This window comes from Pelophylax lessonae (genome assembly GCF_965119305.1).
Source record: "Pelophylax lessonae genome assembly, chromosome: 6".
NCBI classification, from domain to species: Eukaryota; Metazoa; Chordata; class Amphibia; order Anura; family Ranidae; genus Pelophylax; species Pelophylax lessonae.
Window position 1 is genome coordinate 15,593,409 of NC_138773.1, and position 17,210 is coordinate 15,610,618.

The following is a 17,210-nucleotide window of genomic DNA, read 5'->3' on the forward strand; positions in this document are numbered from 1 at the left end:
TGTACATGCCCTGTATCATATAGAATCATGTGAGTGCATCAACTATATCAGTTTCATCTGTTGTCTTCAATAAAACTATATTATGCGAGGGCGGCTGTGCTCTTGTGTTTCCTTTCGAGTTTTTATACAATGAGTTAAAGTGGTTGGAAAGGAAGAAGTTTTTTTTTATCTTAATGCATTAAGATAAAAAGCCTTATGTGTGCAGTAGCCCCCCCCCCCCCCCCTAACACTTACCTGAGCCCCATCTCTATGCAGCGATGTCCATGAGTGCCTGGGCTGTCTTCAAGATTGGCTGAGACATAGCAGCGGCACCATTGGCTTTTGCTGCTGTCAATCAAACTTAGTTAGCCAATCATGAAAGAGAGGGGGCGGGGCCGAACCACGGCTCAGTGTCTGAATGGATACACAGAGCTTCAGCTCGGATGCTGCATGCTGTGGGGGCACTCAACAGGAGGGAGGGGCCAGAACCTCCAGCCAGGGACCCAATAATAGGAGGATCAGTGTTGCCCTGTGCAAAACCAACTGCACAGAGGAGGTAAGTATAACATGTTTATTTTTTAAATAGAAAAAAAAATGAGATGTTGCAATCCCACTTATATGTAGCAAATTGGATCATGTTTTGCTGGGTTTTTTTTCCTTCCTCTGGATCAACTTCGGGTATAGGATTGTGTATATGGGATTGTACAGTTGTGTTTTCTTTACTGTTTTTTGTTTTTTATTGGTTGCGCCAAATGGACCTCTGTATTTATTCAACCTGACTAACTATGTAACTATGTTATAGAATGTATTAAGCACCATTTAGCACAGTTTGCAGCTTGATGAAACAAGGACAAAGTATCACTTCCTCCTTTAAATGTGACTTTGATGGCAGCCTATCAGCCCATTCACACTGCCGCGACAGGATTTTGTGGGGCGACCTGTGAAGTCGCGGTGCACAGCATGTGACCTCGGCGCGACTTGCACGGACTTCATATAATTGAAGTCAATGCAAGTCGCCTCCAGGTCGCCCCAAAGTAGTACAGGACCCTTTTTCTAAGTCGGAGCAACTTGTGTCGCTTCTATTAGAACGGGTCCTGTGCTACTCAATGGCGAGCGACCAACCGCGACTTGTCAGGCGACCAAGTCGCCTGACAAGTCGCGCTAGTGTGAATGGACCCTTAATATAATATAAAAATATTAACACATCTTATTTTAGTGTGTGTAGATAGCTATTTACAATTGCAATTACCTAAACAATTCATATATCAAATAAGAAAGTTATATAATCAGTTTAAATGTATTAATACTTGGTTACTTATTTCAAAATAACTAAGAATACAATCTATTTATGACGCAATGACCTACAATATGCAAATAACACACAAAAAAGGGCATTCAACAGACTATATTGTCACAAATGAGTATATAAAGCAATTGTAAAGAGTGGCAGTGGCATAATATTTATCAGCTTTGATCTGGTATAAATATGTGTCCCTTTACCTGTCCAACATTCAAAAAATTAAAGAAATATTACCTAAATATAAAATGGCACAAAATAACTGATGTGATCCTATGGTTTCAAGTGTTATTAAATAAATTTACTCTAAGCAAGATAAATATGTATCTTTTAAAAAAAAAAATCTATGTATATTTAAACATACTCTAAGAAGAAACCAACAGTATCTATAAAAGAAATAAAATAAAATCACCAAGCTGGTTGAATATATGAGATTTATTTGCTCAACATTCATATATTTATAATACAGAAATTTCCCCTGACATCCCCGGAGCACACAGGAGTGTTGATTGATTGTGAATACATCTGAGATTTATTTAAAACATACTGTAGCTCATTAGGAAAATTAATCTCTACAGAAAATGAAGCATTGCTTAAACTAATTGGTCCCTAAGTAAAATTCACAAAAAAAATGTGTTTTGCTTTAGCACTTCATGTTTTATTTTACAGATAAATGTTTATCCAGCTTTTATAAGTTTATGGGATCCATGGTTTACATACAAAGCTTCTCTTGTTGTATAAATGCAAACTACTGCCCAATATTTTACTTTTGTATTATCATACATTTTTATTTATTTATTTTTTTTTTACCTTTTGGTACTCTATGTTATAATACAGTTATATGTAATGACTACATTATTAAAACATTTATATTGGCTATTATATTATGTCAATTTTTTGTGAGATGTTCATTCACAGTTTATAATTGTTTACATAAAAACTGTATTTTTGTATCGAAAAACTTTTTCAATAAAAGTTTATAGACAAAAAAAAAAAATAATAAATTGAAGATTGCAGTGCTGAATGGAAAATAGTTGAACACAATTCTAACAGGCATAAAAAATAATATTGGAAAAAAAATAATAATAATAATTTGTACTGTATATATACATTTTTTTCTGCTTTAAATTTTACAATTTACAACAAAAGACAAATATATGGGTATTACCAAAAATAGATTACAGCACCTTCCCACACATGTACGTACCTCCTCAATATGAAAATTGGGAGCATTGTCAGGTCACATCCTCATAATCCCACCATAGAAAGGATGACCGATCTTCAGTATTGCAGCTTTATTGCAATATGTGAGGAATTGTGGGCTGGCTGGGGTTTCCATACAGATTTTAGGTAAAATCATGTTTTCAATTTCTGGAATTATTTGATACAAAAAAAAAAGCAAAAAAAAAAAAAAACACACACAACAATATTCCAATGTGTGTTTTTTTTTTCCCCGTAAATACTCTTTGTATCAGTTTCTGTAAGCTAGAAAAAAAAATGATAATAACTATATTTAGCTCCCAGTTTTTTAGTTATTTTTTGTTTTTGTTTTTGTTTGGGAAAACCTCATAATAGCTTGCTAATCGTTATCTACTGCATTGTATCTGCTAGAACAACATTTTGTGTATTGCAACTTTATTGCAATTCATGTGAGGAATTGTGGGCTAGCTGGGGTTTCCATACAGATTTTACGTAAAATCATGTTTTAGATTTCTGGAATTATTTGATACAAAAAATAAAAACACACACAACAATATTCCAACCTTTTTTTTTTTTTTTTCGTAAATACTCTTTGTATCAGTTTCTGTAAGCTAGAAAAAAAAAATGATAATAACTATATTTAGCTCCCAGTTTTTTATTTATTTTTTTTTTTTATTTTTGAAAACCACATAATAGCCCGATAATAGTTATCTACTGTATTGTATCTGCTAGAACCAGTTTTTGTGTATTGCAGCTTTATTGCAATACATTTGAGGAATTGTGGGCTGGCTGGGGTTTCCATACAGATTTTAGGTAAAATCATGTTTTAAATTTCTGAAATTATTTGATACAAAAAAATAAAATAAAAACACACACAACAATATTCCAACCTTTTTTTTTTTTTTTCGTAAATACTCTTTTTATCAGTTTCTGTAAGCTAGAAAAAAAAAATGATAATAACTATATTTAGCTCCCAGTTTTTTAGTTATTTTTTTGTTTTGTTTTGGGAAAACCACATAATAGCCTGATAATCGTTATCTACTGCATTGTATCTGCTAGAACAAGTTTTTGTGTATTGCAGCTTTATTGCAATTCATGTGAGGAATTGTGGGCTGGCTGGGGTTTCCATACAGGTTTTAGGTAAAATCATGTTTTAAATTTCTGGAATTATTTGATACAAAAAATAAAAATAAAAACACACACACAACAATATTCCAACCTTTTTTTTTTTTTTCGTAAATACTCTTTGTATCAGTTTCTGTAAGCTAGAAAAAAAATGATAATAACTATATTTAGCTCCCAGTTTTTTATTTTTTTATTTTGGGAAAACCACATAATAGCCTGATAATAGTTATCTACTGTATTGTATCTGCTAGAACCAGTTTTTGTGTATTGCAGCTTTATTGCAATACATGTGAGGAATTGTGGGCTGGCTGGGGTTTCCATACAGATTTTAGGTAAAATCATGTTTTCAATTTCTGGAATTATTTGATACAAAAAAAAAAAAAAAACACACAACAACAATATTCCAATGTGTGTTTTTTTTTTCCCCGTAAATACTTTGTATCTGTTTCTGTAAGCTAGAAAATAAACTGATACGGTAATAACTATATTTAGCTCCCAGTTTTTTTTTTTATTTTTTTTTTTATTTTGGGAAAACCAAATAATATCCTGATAATAGTTATCTACTGTATTGTATCTGCTAGAACCAGTTTTTGTGTAGGACAATTCCCCATTTTCACAGCAAAAGAACACGTTCAGCAACTGGAAATAAAAATTCTGCTTCCAATCAAGCTGAACTCAGATAAACATCTAAACAGGTAAAATATATATGTCATCTTAATAAGTGGTATATTATGAAACATCAGAACCACCCTGTGGAGGTCAAATCTCAAAAAAATTGAAAAATATTGGACTTTATTGGTACTAAACCTCTGGAAAGAAAACACACATACAAATGTTTTTAAAATAATACATATTTATTATTAGAAAAATGTGTCTTAGAAAAGGACAATAATTACATAAAAACAATAGATGAATATGAGATGCTTATAACATCAACTACCCCATACACCTTCTTATGTTCAAATACTTATGTAGTCATGAGTATATAGTGAGTATAGAATCAAAAAATAAGCAGACTGATGGTAATCAGAACGAGGACAGAAGGTGTAAGATCCCGACGTGTTTTGCTCTTTAACCACTTACCACCCACCCAACATCAAACGACAGCGGAGCGGTGCGGCTCTCATTCCGGGATGACGTCATATGACGGCGCCCTAGAACGGCCTCTCTCACGTGCCCGCGGGGGCACACAGTGCAGCGATCTTTGCTAGGACACAACATGACCCTGATCTTGGTAAAGAGCCAATGATGTGGCTCTTTACCCATGTGATCAGCTGTGTCCAATCACAGCCGATCGCATGTAAATGAGAAAGTGTCGTTTATTCACTCTCCTCGCTTCACACTGTCAGAGTATGTGGCATGGAGAGCCTATCAGCGGCTCCTCCTCAAAGGGGAGTCTAGGAAAGGTAATCAGGGCACTGATCATCAGTGCCTTGATTACTGAAAAGTTAAATAACAGTGCCCATCAGTTCCCACCATCAATGCCCACAGTGCCCACAATCAGTGCCCATAGTGCTGCCAGTCAGTGCCCATTAGTGCCACCACTCAGTGCTCATCAGATTTGCCCATCAGTGCCCATCAGTGCCGACCGTCAGTGCCCATCAGTGCTGCCCATCAGTGCCGTCTATCAGTGCCTATCATTGCTACTGATCAGCGCCCATCGGTGCTGCCTATCAGAGCTCATCAGTGCCACCTATCAGAGCTCATCATTGCCGCCTATCAGTGCTCATAAGTTCCGCCTATCAGTGCCCATCAGTGTGGCATATTAGTACATCCTCATCAGTGCCACCTCATCAGTGCCCATAAGTGCCACCTCATCAGTGCCCATCAGTGTGGCATATTAGTACATCATCATCAGTGCCACCTCATCAGTGCCCATAAGTGCCACCTCATCAGTGCCCATCAGTGTGGCATATTAGTACATCATCATCAGTGCCACCTCATCAGTGCCCATCAGTGCAGCTTATCAGTGCCCATCAGTGCTGCCTCATCAGCGCACATCAGTGAAGGAGAAAATCTACTTATTTTCAAAATGTACTGACAGAAAATAAGAAAAACTTTTTTTTTCAAAATTTTCTGTCTTTATTCTTTTTTTTTTAGTAAGAAATAAAAAAAAAACCCAGCGGTGATTAAAAACCACCAAAAGAAAGCTCTATTTGTGTGAAAAAAATGATAAAAATGTCATATGGGTACAGTGTTGCATGACCAGCTAGAAAGCCCAGAGGCGACCAAAAGGGGAGGTGCAAAGCATCCAATTTGTAGAGCCTGCTTTCCAAAAGATTCAAAGAAGGAAAAAATAGTAGTCACTTGACAGGGTGTATGTATAATCCACCCCAAACCATCCAGTAACTGACCTCAGTTGTTAAAGGGAAAAGAGTGGCATCAGCCGTTCTCACAGTACCTAAACAAGAGATAACTAAAACACATACACAATACATATATTATCTTCTTAACATGCTTAATGACCAAATTATACTTCTATAGCACGTTTCTTCATGGCAACTCAAAGCCCTTCTTAAACTGATGTTAGGATCTTCAAAGAGAAGGATTTATCAGTTGTGGATAGTTATAGCTAGGTGGTTTGAGATGTCTTGTAAAAACATCCATAACATCTGGGTGCCTTCTGGACAAAGTATGTGTCTGGGTGCTATTCTGAATAAGCATGAGCATGTGCTGAAAAGGAGACAGAAGAATAAAAATGTGCATTTCCTGAGGAAAAGACCTGGCATAATTGCCAAAATGTAACCTTTCCCTGGTTTTGGCCCAACTTGCTCTACTATGCATGACTCTGGCTTGCTTTTGACTACCCTTCTGCTTGCTCCACTGGATCATTTTGAATGACCTAGGCCCTGTTCTTGACCATACATCTGCCTACTCCCTGTCTTGCCTTCCTGTGTTTGACTCCAGCTCCCATCCTGACTATGCTTCTTCAGTCTGGTCCTATCCTGCTGCTTCCTTGGGTGTCACCTTGCCTGTGGTTGCAGCCCTGGTTCCGCTATCCAGGGGCTACAGAGGTCCCGCCATCTGTCCTGACAGCTATCCAGTTCCCCTGTACTGAAAGCAGCTTCCAGTAGATCTACCTTAACAGCACTCATGGGTATTTGAGCCTAGCACTCCCTGTTCCCACATTCAGGGGTGCTTTGCACTTAGCTACAAGGGAAGCCCTCTCGTTAAACAGGCCTCAGACCAGGTACTTAATAGTATGGCAGTGAGCATCATAATAGCATGATAGAATATGCAAGGTCCAAAATATTTAATTTGATTCTGGGTGCATGCATTTTTCCTTTTTCTGAGGAGCAAAGAAGGTATGTTGGAGAATGGGACACCATCATTTTTTTTTTGGAAATTTATTTTTAATGATTTTTCATATGAATGGTACAGACAATGTTTCAGAAAACAGCATAGAAAATGATAACATAACAAATTCAACATTCAACCTTGTATGGGTCGGATAGAAAGAACGCGATCAGGAATACAGAGCGAAGCACAGCCATAATAACGGGAACCGTTTTGGCTCGGTTTGGCACTTTTCCACTGCATGGTACCGCATGGTACATGTTAGAACGGTTCGGTACGGTTTGGTACAGCGGCACTTTTCCACTACATGGTACGGTGTCGGTACGGCTCGCTTAAACAGTACCACCTTGGTTGGGGTTCCAAGCAGGCCGTACCAATACCATATCCCACAATCCTTTGCATGCAGCCTTGATTGTTTGTCACTACTAGCCACTGATTGGTCAGAGAATCGTTGTAATCCCACCCACTTACTACTAAGTACTACAGCAGTATAAAAGCAAACAGAGCCAAGTAGAGCCTATACAGTGCTTAAAGGTGCCAACTCGTACCATGCAGTGGAAAAGCAAACCGAGCCGAGCTGGGCCAAGCAGTGCTGTTGGAGCCGAGCTGGTACTTGCAGTGGAAAAGTGCCATAATAAGAATGTCCTACTGCCTGAGAACTGGGGTTGATGTGTTAGGGGGGATTGTCCTGGGGGAGTTAAGGAGCACGTCCCAGAATTTAGATGGGCTTACGTAAGTTATGGAACCCTTCAGGTCTCGTTGAGGGAGAGTGGAGGGATCGGACACCCCCATTGGGAACATCCTGTGTCCATGATCCGGTCCACCCCCCTTGGTAATGGGACAGAGGTCCTCCTCCCCCAGCCTCTCCGTGGAGTTCATTAAGACCAGGACACCATAATTTCTGATGGATATTTCTTTTATTCTGTTTTGTCTGAGTATAGTTACAGATAAACATCTAATAAGAAGGCATCTGTTTTGTAATCCTATTTCCTCAAACTTTACATCAGAGAATTAAGATGGGGAAGCATCACATTACAAAACAAGACCATTCTTTTGTTACCAGCAAAACAGTAAGCAGCACTTTGCTGAAAAGAATTAAACATAATGGGGAAAAAATATGAACACCTCTGTCAGATGACGAATGCATGCTTTACTTTGGTGGCTGTAACTTGAATTTTTAAGGCTGTTTTGAACATATACATTTAGGACAGGAAGGTCAGCATTAGAGACCTCCAAGGAAGCCACCCAAGAAAAAGATGAGCAAAATACTGATGTAGATATCAGTGCAGGAAATTTGATGTATTCAGAGAAGACCATGAAAGAAACTTTCTACAATATCTGCACATAATGTTACATTTAAAGTAAGTGTGTAAATTAAAGAATAAATAAAATCATCCAGTGTGCATGATGTGATATACTGTATTCCTGAAATATCTCAATCAGGAAAATATCATAATATGGCCACTAGATGGAGCTGATGATCATAGGAAATAAACATATTAGCAGCCTCCAAACAGCCCTGACTCTTTGAAGGCATGCACAACACTAGACCTCCAAAAGTATTCTTTGGTATCTGGCACCAAGCTATACGTAGCAGATTCTTCAAGTCCTGTAAATTTGCAAGGTGGGGCCTCCATGGATCAGACTTTTCCCAGCACATCCCACAGATGTTCAATTGGATTGAGATCTGGAAATTTTTGAGGTCTAGCCCACAAACTCATTGCTGTGTTCCTAAACCAGCCTTGCACAACGTATAAATGTGTGGCTAATAAAACTGTATTGTGACCCCCCCCCCCCCAAAAAAAAAAAAATACAGGAATTTTCTATTATATTTAATTACCTTTCTTAAACAAAAATGTCACCACATCAGACCTTCTGTCACTGAACTGTCTCCCTCCACCCCTCTTCTATCAGAATTTACATGAGGGTTACTTGGTCCGTTTTTTTTTTTCTGCTCTAGCAGCTAGGGGAGGACACCTGTGTGGTCAAGGATATAGATGGAGATGGCAGGATGGGGTTGGGAGATTTTGAACATGGTTGAAGCCTGCACTATCTACTTATAAGTCCCAGGCTGATCCTCTTCACCACTTGATATGCCATAGGTTAGGTCTCTCAAACCAATAGGAGAGTTACTGCATGCTTAGTTTAGTTAGTTGCTTAGTTAATTCCAGGTGGTGACTTTTTTTTTGGCCAGGTAGTGTATATTATCTTTGTTATATTACAATGAATTGCAGTACAGACTACATAGTGGAGTGTACCCCCCTCTCTATTTATTGCGCTGCTCAGTGCTCTATCACTGTGAATTGCATTGCAGTGTGCACCACTCATTGTATTTACAATGAATAGACCAAAATAGGATTGGGGTTCTATTATTTTAGAATTGACATTTGAGGTCTAGGGCTTTAGTATTTTGGGGGAAGTACATTTTATGGTTTAAACCTCTAATAATACAGCACTTTAAAAAATAGAGAAGGGCTGCTGTGCAGAGCCGTCCGGCTTTATCCATGGATGTGTTTTTATATTATATGTAAGTGCAACCATAAACATTTTAAAGATTGTATGCTATGGAAGCTTGCTTTCTTTTTGGGGTACTTTTTTTTTTTTTTTTTAATTTTTATTGCAATACAAAGATCGACATATAGATACACCAAACCATATAGATGTCAACATTTTAACTAACACAGCACAACAAAAGATCAAGATGGGGAATATCCACCATGGGGTATAGAGAATAGGGGCGCGAACACCCCTCTACCAGGTAAAACTGTAGAAGTGCATGAGATGAAAATTGAAGCAGGGTACCTAGCAGAATCATAAGGGGGGGTGAAGGGGGAGTGGGATGGGGGATAGGAGATCGGTCAGAATTCAATGACCCCTGTCCTCCGGGGGGGGGGGGGGGGGAAGTTGACCAAAGACGGGTCCTTGTAGGAGAATGATGAAAAAATGTCCCATAGTTCCGAATTTATTGAAGATGACGATAAGTAGGTCTTCCATTTATTGAAAAATCGACTTTGAGATGAAACCGATTACCCTGGTCAATATCTACAGCCTCAACATTTCACAGGTACAATTCTTCAGAAGGATTGCTAGCAAACTAGCCCTGTTCCACTCAGGAATCCTTGTTGTGGGAGGGGACTTTAATATTCCCCTCCATCCTCTTACTGACACTTCCACAGGCAATTCACATCTCCCATTTAGAGCCTTGAGACAAATTAAACTCCCATTTCAAGAATTCTCCCTACACGGTACCTGGAGAACACTCCACCCCCATGATAAAGACTACACCTTTTTCTCCCCTCCACATAACAAATACTCGAGACTAGACTACCTCTTCCTCAGCCAACAGGACCTATCATTTTTGACTAAGGCAACAATAGAACCCATAGCCCAATCACTATCTCCATTACCTTTCCAGAAAAAACACAGTTCTCCAAAATCTGGAGACTGGACCCCCACCATACTCACTGACAAGGAGAGAACCCGAAACATCCAAGCAAATATTGTTGACTACTTCAAAATTAAGGATACCCCTGACACCTTACCAATCACCAAATGGGAAGCGCATAAGTGCGTAATAGGAGGACAATTAATCTCTCTTGCCCCCACAATTAAACGCCAAAAAAACACATCAATGTCCTTCTTTACAAAATTCGAACATTAGAAAGAGCCCATAAACGTAATTTAGCACAACAAACCCAACAAGAACTCCTAGATACGTGGAAACTTCTCCAAGAGGAACTGGGACAAAGGCTCAGGAAATAATATACCCTCACGCAAAAGCTCTTTTATGAACATGGAAACAAAAGTAGTCACTTACTAGCACAAGCCCTACACGCGAAAAGGGCAAAAAACACAATGCACCAACTAAATACCCCTAAAGAGCAACCGAGACATTGCACGCAAATTTAAACTATTTTATTCTAAACGATATAATCTGTCCACTTCAGAGGCTGAAATCACCAACACTAACACGAGATCAACCTTTATAAAACAATTCCTAGATGAGCACTGCTCCAAAAATTTCTCAAATGATACAACCAACAATATAGACCAACCAATCACCCTACATGAATGGAAATAAGCAGTCCAACAACTAAAAGCAGGCAAAAACCTTGGGTCAGATGGCCTTACGTCAGTATATTAGAAAACATGTTCTGACATCCTAGCAATCCCTTTCCTCAAAGCATTCAATAATATTCCCACGACTAACTCACTCCCGTCCGGATTACTAGAAGCACACATATCAGTCATACCTTAGAGGGAAAATACCCCACTCAAACAGCCAACCATAGACCAATTTCCCTCCTAAATGTAGACATAAAAATATTCTCAAAAATCATCGCCAATTGTTTACTTCCCCTTCTCCCCACCGCCATTACCCAAGTCCAAGTTGGTTTTGTCCCTGATAGAGAAGCTAGAGACAATATTCTAAAAGCTATCAACCTCCTACACCTACTATCCACCTCTAACCAACAGGGCTTCTTCCTTTCCTTAGATGCTGAGAAGGCATTTGACAGGTTGGCTTAGGACTACATAAAAGCAGTTTTAAAATCTATGGGATTAGGTTCTTGTATGCTAAGCTTTATAATGTCCCTCTATTCTAACCCAGTGGCCAGCGTCCGAGTCAATGGCCTCCTGTCAGTTGCCTTCCTCATCCACAATGGAACAAGGCAGGGCTACTCGCTCTCCCCCATTCTCTTCGTGCTAACACTTGAACCCTTCCTCCACAGCCTCAGACAGAACCGAGATATTCGAGGAATACCTACCCCCACCAAGGAATACAAATTGGCCACATTTGCAGATGATAATAATTTTATTATTTTTGATAGAACCCCATACAACACTCCCTATCTTACTAGCCCAAAAAGTTTTCCCAGTGATACATTTGAAAGTAAACAGCTTGTCACTGAATATTTATACCAGTCATACGAGTGTACATCTGTATATATATATATATATTTTTTTATTTTTACTTAAAGATTTATTGAGTTTCAACAACATTACATGATGTAAGAATTTGAACAACATATAATGGTTAATATGTATAGCTGCAAAGTCATTACGCTAGGTTACGTTTTTGGGATTTAACTTGAGCTTGCAAAATCTTATAGAAAAAAGGAGAGTCGAGCTTTGTGTTGAGCCTATAAAAGAGTTGAACAATAAAACAAGAGGAAAACAGAGTTCAAATTTAGGGTGTATATATCCGAGACAGGGGATTAAAATGTTAAGTGCAAAGGATTTAGTTAAACACCCAGCAGGGGCATAAAGAACCTCAGGCATACAATAATATGTATAATGGTAGCTCTTAAGAGTTTTAGTCATTTTGGTTTGCCAGGTCCTTCCTGGTGGAGGAGCCAGGGTTTTCAGTTTTTTTGTGAAAGATTGCCACTTATTCATTATATGGATTACTTGTCTTCAACTATTGTTGGAGATCAGCGAATTTCCACTATCTGCATATGGCTAAGTGAATGGTAATGAAAATATGTGTTATTAGGGTATTAAGACTAGAAGGCTAGAATTGAGAGTCCTTGCTGAGTATTACCGGATAGGAAAAAGGGGTGAAAACCAACCACGAGATGAGGCAATACAAATAAACAGAATATTGAGGTAGCTCAAGATGAAAAACCCAGTTGGGGGTAGAAGGGAACAAGGAAATTGTAGAAGGGGAAAGCAGAAGTAAAGTAGAAGAGAAAAAAGTAAAGAAAAACAGGACAATTCGGTCTCCTTTAGCTATACAGTGGATGTTCCCATTTAGGAGTGGCTTTATATCCTTCGCAATTTTGTATCCACCATCCCTGAATGCAGACTGCCTGACAATGTTACACTTGTATTTATGTTATTTGTTTTTTTTTTTTATAACTGACGGTTATTAACGGGACATGCTGGGTCCTGGGCCTCACTAATAAGATACAGGGTGAAGCTAATCTTCTCTGTATCGTTCTATGAAGGTGAAGGTTCTATGATCATGCTATGCAGGTGCCCCAAATTATTTAGATACTGGGAAGGGTTATTAGATAAAATAAATAGAGTATTTATTTACTAGATCTACAGATGGACCCAGTCCTTTGTATACTGGGACATTTAGAGCAGGATGTTGGATCAAAGCACAAACTAATTGCAGTGTTGAGTCTATATCAGGCTATAAAGGGAATTATGTCGAAGTGGATAAAGCCTAAACCAGCCTCAGTAATGGAGAGCAGAAAATGATTAACAGTATAGTAGTAAGGGAAAAAAAATTCTATAGGAGGAGGGGTAATATAACTAGATTTGAAAAGATATGGAAAGAATGGATCGATGCCCTAGGACAGTTACCCGAGGTTGAGAATATATAGTAAGTCTGTGTTGGTGTCAAATTATTCTAAATGTGAAATAGAATCAGGTGGGAGAGGGTGGTGGGAAATCTAGAAGTATGTGTTTGTGTTAAATATATGTTGTTTTTTATGGAATTTATGTATTTGGGAAAAAAAGAAAGAAAGTGAAATAAAGATGAATTTAATTTAAAAAAAAGACACAGGGTCAAGGGGACCCACAACTCATTATAAGAGCCACACCTCGGGTAGGTTCAACTTGCCCCTCATTTGAGAGGCGGGATTGGACCTGCCATCCTCTCTCATCTTCTCTGTACTGGCTCCTTTTGATCTTTCTATAAAGTCTCGGATAACCCTTCTAGGTATTGATTAACATTTTTTCAGATATTTGTCCTCCTGAACACCTAGCCTAAATGTTTGACCCGGCATGATATACAGTATGTCCTTTTTTGTTCATATGTAACCCCTATTATGGTGTGCATATTTCACGTACCTTCATATATTACTATGTGGTTCTATACTGTGAACCTTTTTCTTTTATGTTGTAATCTTTTTTTTTTTCTGATTTGAACCTTCAATTTAAAAAGTGATTGAAAGAGAAGAAAGAAAAAACAGAGAGCAAGTAGGCGAGAACCCTCTTCCTAGGCATAGGAAAAAAAATAGGTTATGAGCGTGTGAAAAATGGAAACCACCAACGACTAAAATATAACAGGCCACTAAGCAGTGCAATAACACTGAGAATCAAAAATATGAACAGACAAAAATCACATAACTGTTTAAACATTAACCAGTGTATTCTAAGGCACTGAGGGGCCTAATAGGGGTGTCGTGAAAGGCATATAGAACATTCCCTGGTCCCAGCTATCCACGGTATAATATTACGGTAACGATAGAAAAAGACCCCTCAAAAACAGGTAGGATAAGCATAACATTAATCTGAATAAGAAGTGGTTTTTAGGCAAGCATAGAGAACACCAGAACACACTCTTCTAGTGTATATGCCTGCAGATCAGTCACGTCAATGAAGCAGGAAAAGGCATATTATCAAATGTGACATAAAGTGCAAAAAACAAAAGAATAAAGAATAACCATACAGGGTCACATGGGTAGAGCAAAAATCTTAGCTCAAGGGCAGTTCCAGATTTAGGGGAATCCCCAGAAGAAGGCACAGATTACAGGAGCGTCAATCATCTATTGGGCTCTGGGATGATGATCTGGGGTGCTTCTTCTTGCTTTGTTTATGCCACTGGGGGGCAAAGGGAAGGCCCAGGGTTATTGGTGAAAAAGGCCAATCTGGCAGAGATACTTAAGGCAGTTCCAAAGTGCTGAGGAAATTAGGCAGACCACCTAATGTGCAGAATAAAGCTGTCTTGCCTTCATGATGTACCCGAAGTTGAAAGGGGAACCTCCACTGGTATTTGATGTGCCTTTATTGGAGCATCTGCGTGATCGGTTTCAAGGCTCGCTTCATGGCCAGAGTCTGGTGAGACAAGTCTGGTAGAAGCGTAACAGGGGTGTCATTGAAAGGGATGGTGTCTTGTAAGCTAGCAGCCAGCATGACATCTTCCTTGATTTTGTAAAAGTGCACCCTGCACAAGGTGTATCTTTTGGCCTCTGTAATAGCTGGTTGAAAACGGTGGTAACCTCGGCAGCAAGGTCTTTATGTTCAACAGTTTCAGGAATATCCCGAATTCGGATATTGTTACGGTGGTTCCTGTTTTCAATATCATTCTGCTGATACATGAGCTGCTGAATCAGAACAGTGTGAAAATTCAAGGTTTCCTCATGAGACTGAATAGCATTGCAAAGGCCATCTGTGGTATTTTTAATGTCCTCCATGCGGACCCCAAGGTCCTTTTTAAGCATATTATTCTGCTGTCTGTAGGTTTTTTCTATGCTATTTACACAATGTTCAAAATATGCCCTAGTGGGAAGGGATCTAATATATGTATGCAAGGACCTCATTTGAGTCTCCATGTCCCGGCCATCCCCTGAGCAAATAGAGGCTTATGAGAAACTGTGTGAGCATCTTGTAAGCTAATTGTAGCCACCTGGGGAAAGGGAATGCCCGTGTGAGCTCACCTGCATGTTGGCTGTTGATTCAGACTGTGCTGGTGAAGATGGCACCGGCACCATCTTGGAGACCTGCATGTGTTGCAATGTGGTTAAAGAACGGATGAAAAAGTCCCAAAAGTCGCCACCTTGGTGTCCTCCTCCAGTCTTTTTGGGGTCCTTGAGCTTGTTCTTGCCCATCAGCAGGGCTTGGAGGTGCTATGTGTTGGTTAAGAGTCCTGTGGAAGTCTCAGAGAATGGGAGCTGTGCAGAAACATGTCTCACGTCTCCATGTGCCAATCCATGCCCCCTATGTGTTTAATTTAATAATTCAGTCCTAAAAAATGAAAAAAATAAATAAAAAAAAAATGGCTTTTGCTTAAGTAGGATTGGATATTAAAAGTAAATGAAATTGAAATGTGAACAGTCTTTACTCCTTTAGTAAAAATACTGTGCTCACGCTATATATTTTTTTTAAATATATTTTTGGTATCTAAGAATGAGTGTTAAGCTTAGATGAATTCTGTATAGCGACGGAGAATATACTCTTAAATACACTATGAAATGCTGTTCTGAAATCCTGGTTCCTCAGACTGTAGATCAGAGGATTGAATAGAGGAATGAGTGTGGCATAAAAGATGGGCGCCACTTTGGCACCAGGGAAATGATAACCAGAACTTGGCCGAAAATAATTAAACATAGTGGAACAGTAAAATATGAAGACTGCTGTCAGGTGAGAGGTACATGTCGAGAAAACTTTACTTCTTTTACCTTTAACTTGCAATTTCAGGACAGTTTTGAATATGTAGACATAGGGCAGGAAGGTCAGTATTAGAGAACCAACTGCAATGAATCCACCCAAGAGAAAGATAAGAAGCATGTTGATGTAGATGTCACTGCAGGAGATCTGAAAAAATTGGGGCAGATCACAGAAGAAATTTTCTAAAACATCTGATCCACAAAATGTTAAATTTAGTACAGAAAGTGTGTGAACAAAAGAATTGGTAAAACCAAGACACCACACAATGGACATCATCTGTACACATACTTTCCAACACATGAGTTGCACATAATGTAATGGCTGACAAATGGCGGTATATCGATCGTAGGACATGACAGCCAACAGGAGAGCTTCAGAAGTACCAAAAAACATAAAGAAAAACAATTGGGTCATACAAGCTGTTGTGGTAATCGTTCTTCTCTTGGTGTGAAGGTCAAATAACATTCGTGGGATAGTGACTGAAGAACAACAGAGATCCAAACTGGCCAGGTTCCCAAGGAAGAAATACATAGGAACATGGAGGTGAGCATCAGTGACTATGAGAACAATAATCAGCACATTCCAGATGAATGTCAGAAGGTAGATGACAAAGAAGAAGATAAAGAGAGGGAGCTGAAGATCCGGAAGGTCAGTCAACCCAGAGAGAATCAATTTATTTAGAATCGTCTGATTCCTCATTACATTTTTTTTTAAATAATATATATATTTTATATGATTACTGAAGAAAGAAAATCAAAAGAAATATAGCAAAAGTCAGTCATACAACCCACTTGAGTACATTATTTAAGACAATTTGTATTTTTTGAATTGATGTCCTTATTTCTTTACAAACATTCCAAATGTAGGCTCATGATTAGGTGAAGAATCATGAAGAAGGACAGTTTCTGATTTATATACTGTAAGTAATGTACAATGTTAAATTCTTTATAAATTGCTATAAATGACAACTATTTATTCTGGAGATTGGTAAATTTTCTCCAGACTTACCACAGAGCTCAAGTAATTGTCAGAAAATCACACTATACTACAGGAAATTGAGATACAGGCCCTGAATCCTCACTTTACAATATAATTTAAGGTACGTATTCCCTTAACCACTTAAGCCCCGGAAGATTTTACCCCCTTCCTGACCAGGGTTTTTTTTGGCGATTTTTTTACTGCGTGACTTTAA

At 38.6% G+C, this 17,210-nt stretch overlaps 1 protein-coding gene across 1 annotated transcript; it reads right to left on the minus strand.

The window, feature by feature from the left end:
* Positions 1-15,751: 15,751 nt before the first annotated feature.
* Positions 15,752-16,717, minus strand: LOC309558435 (olfactory receptor 5AR1-like; the record flags this gene model as incomplete). Its single annotated transcript, XM_082261509.1, has 1 exon — positions 15,752-16,717. The coding sequence occupies one exon, from the start codon at positions 16,715-16,717 to the stop codon at positions 15,752-15,754; it is 966 nt and encodes a 321-aa protein (XP_082117635.1).
* Positions 16,718-17,210: the final 493 nt, after the last annotated feature.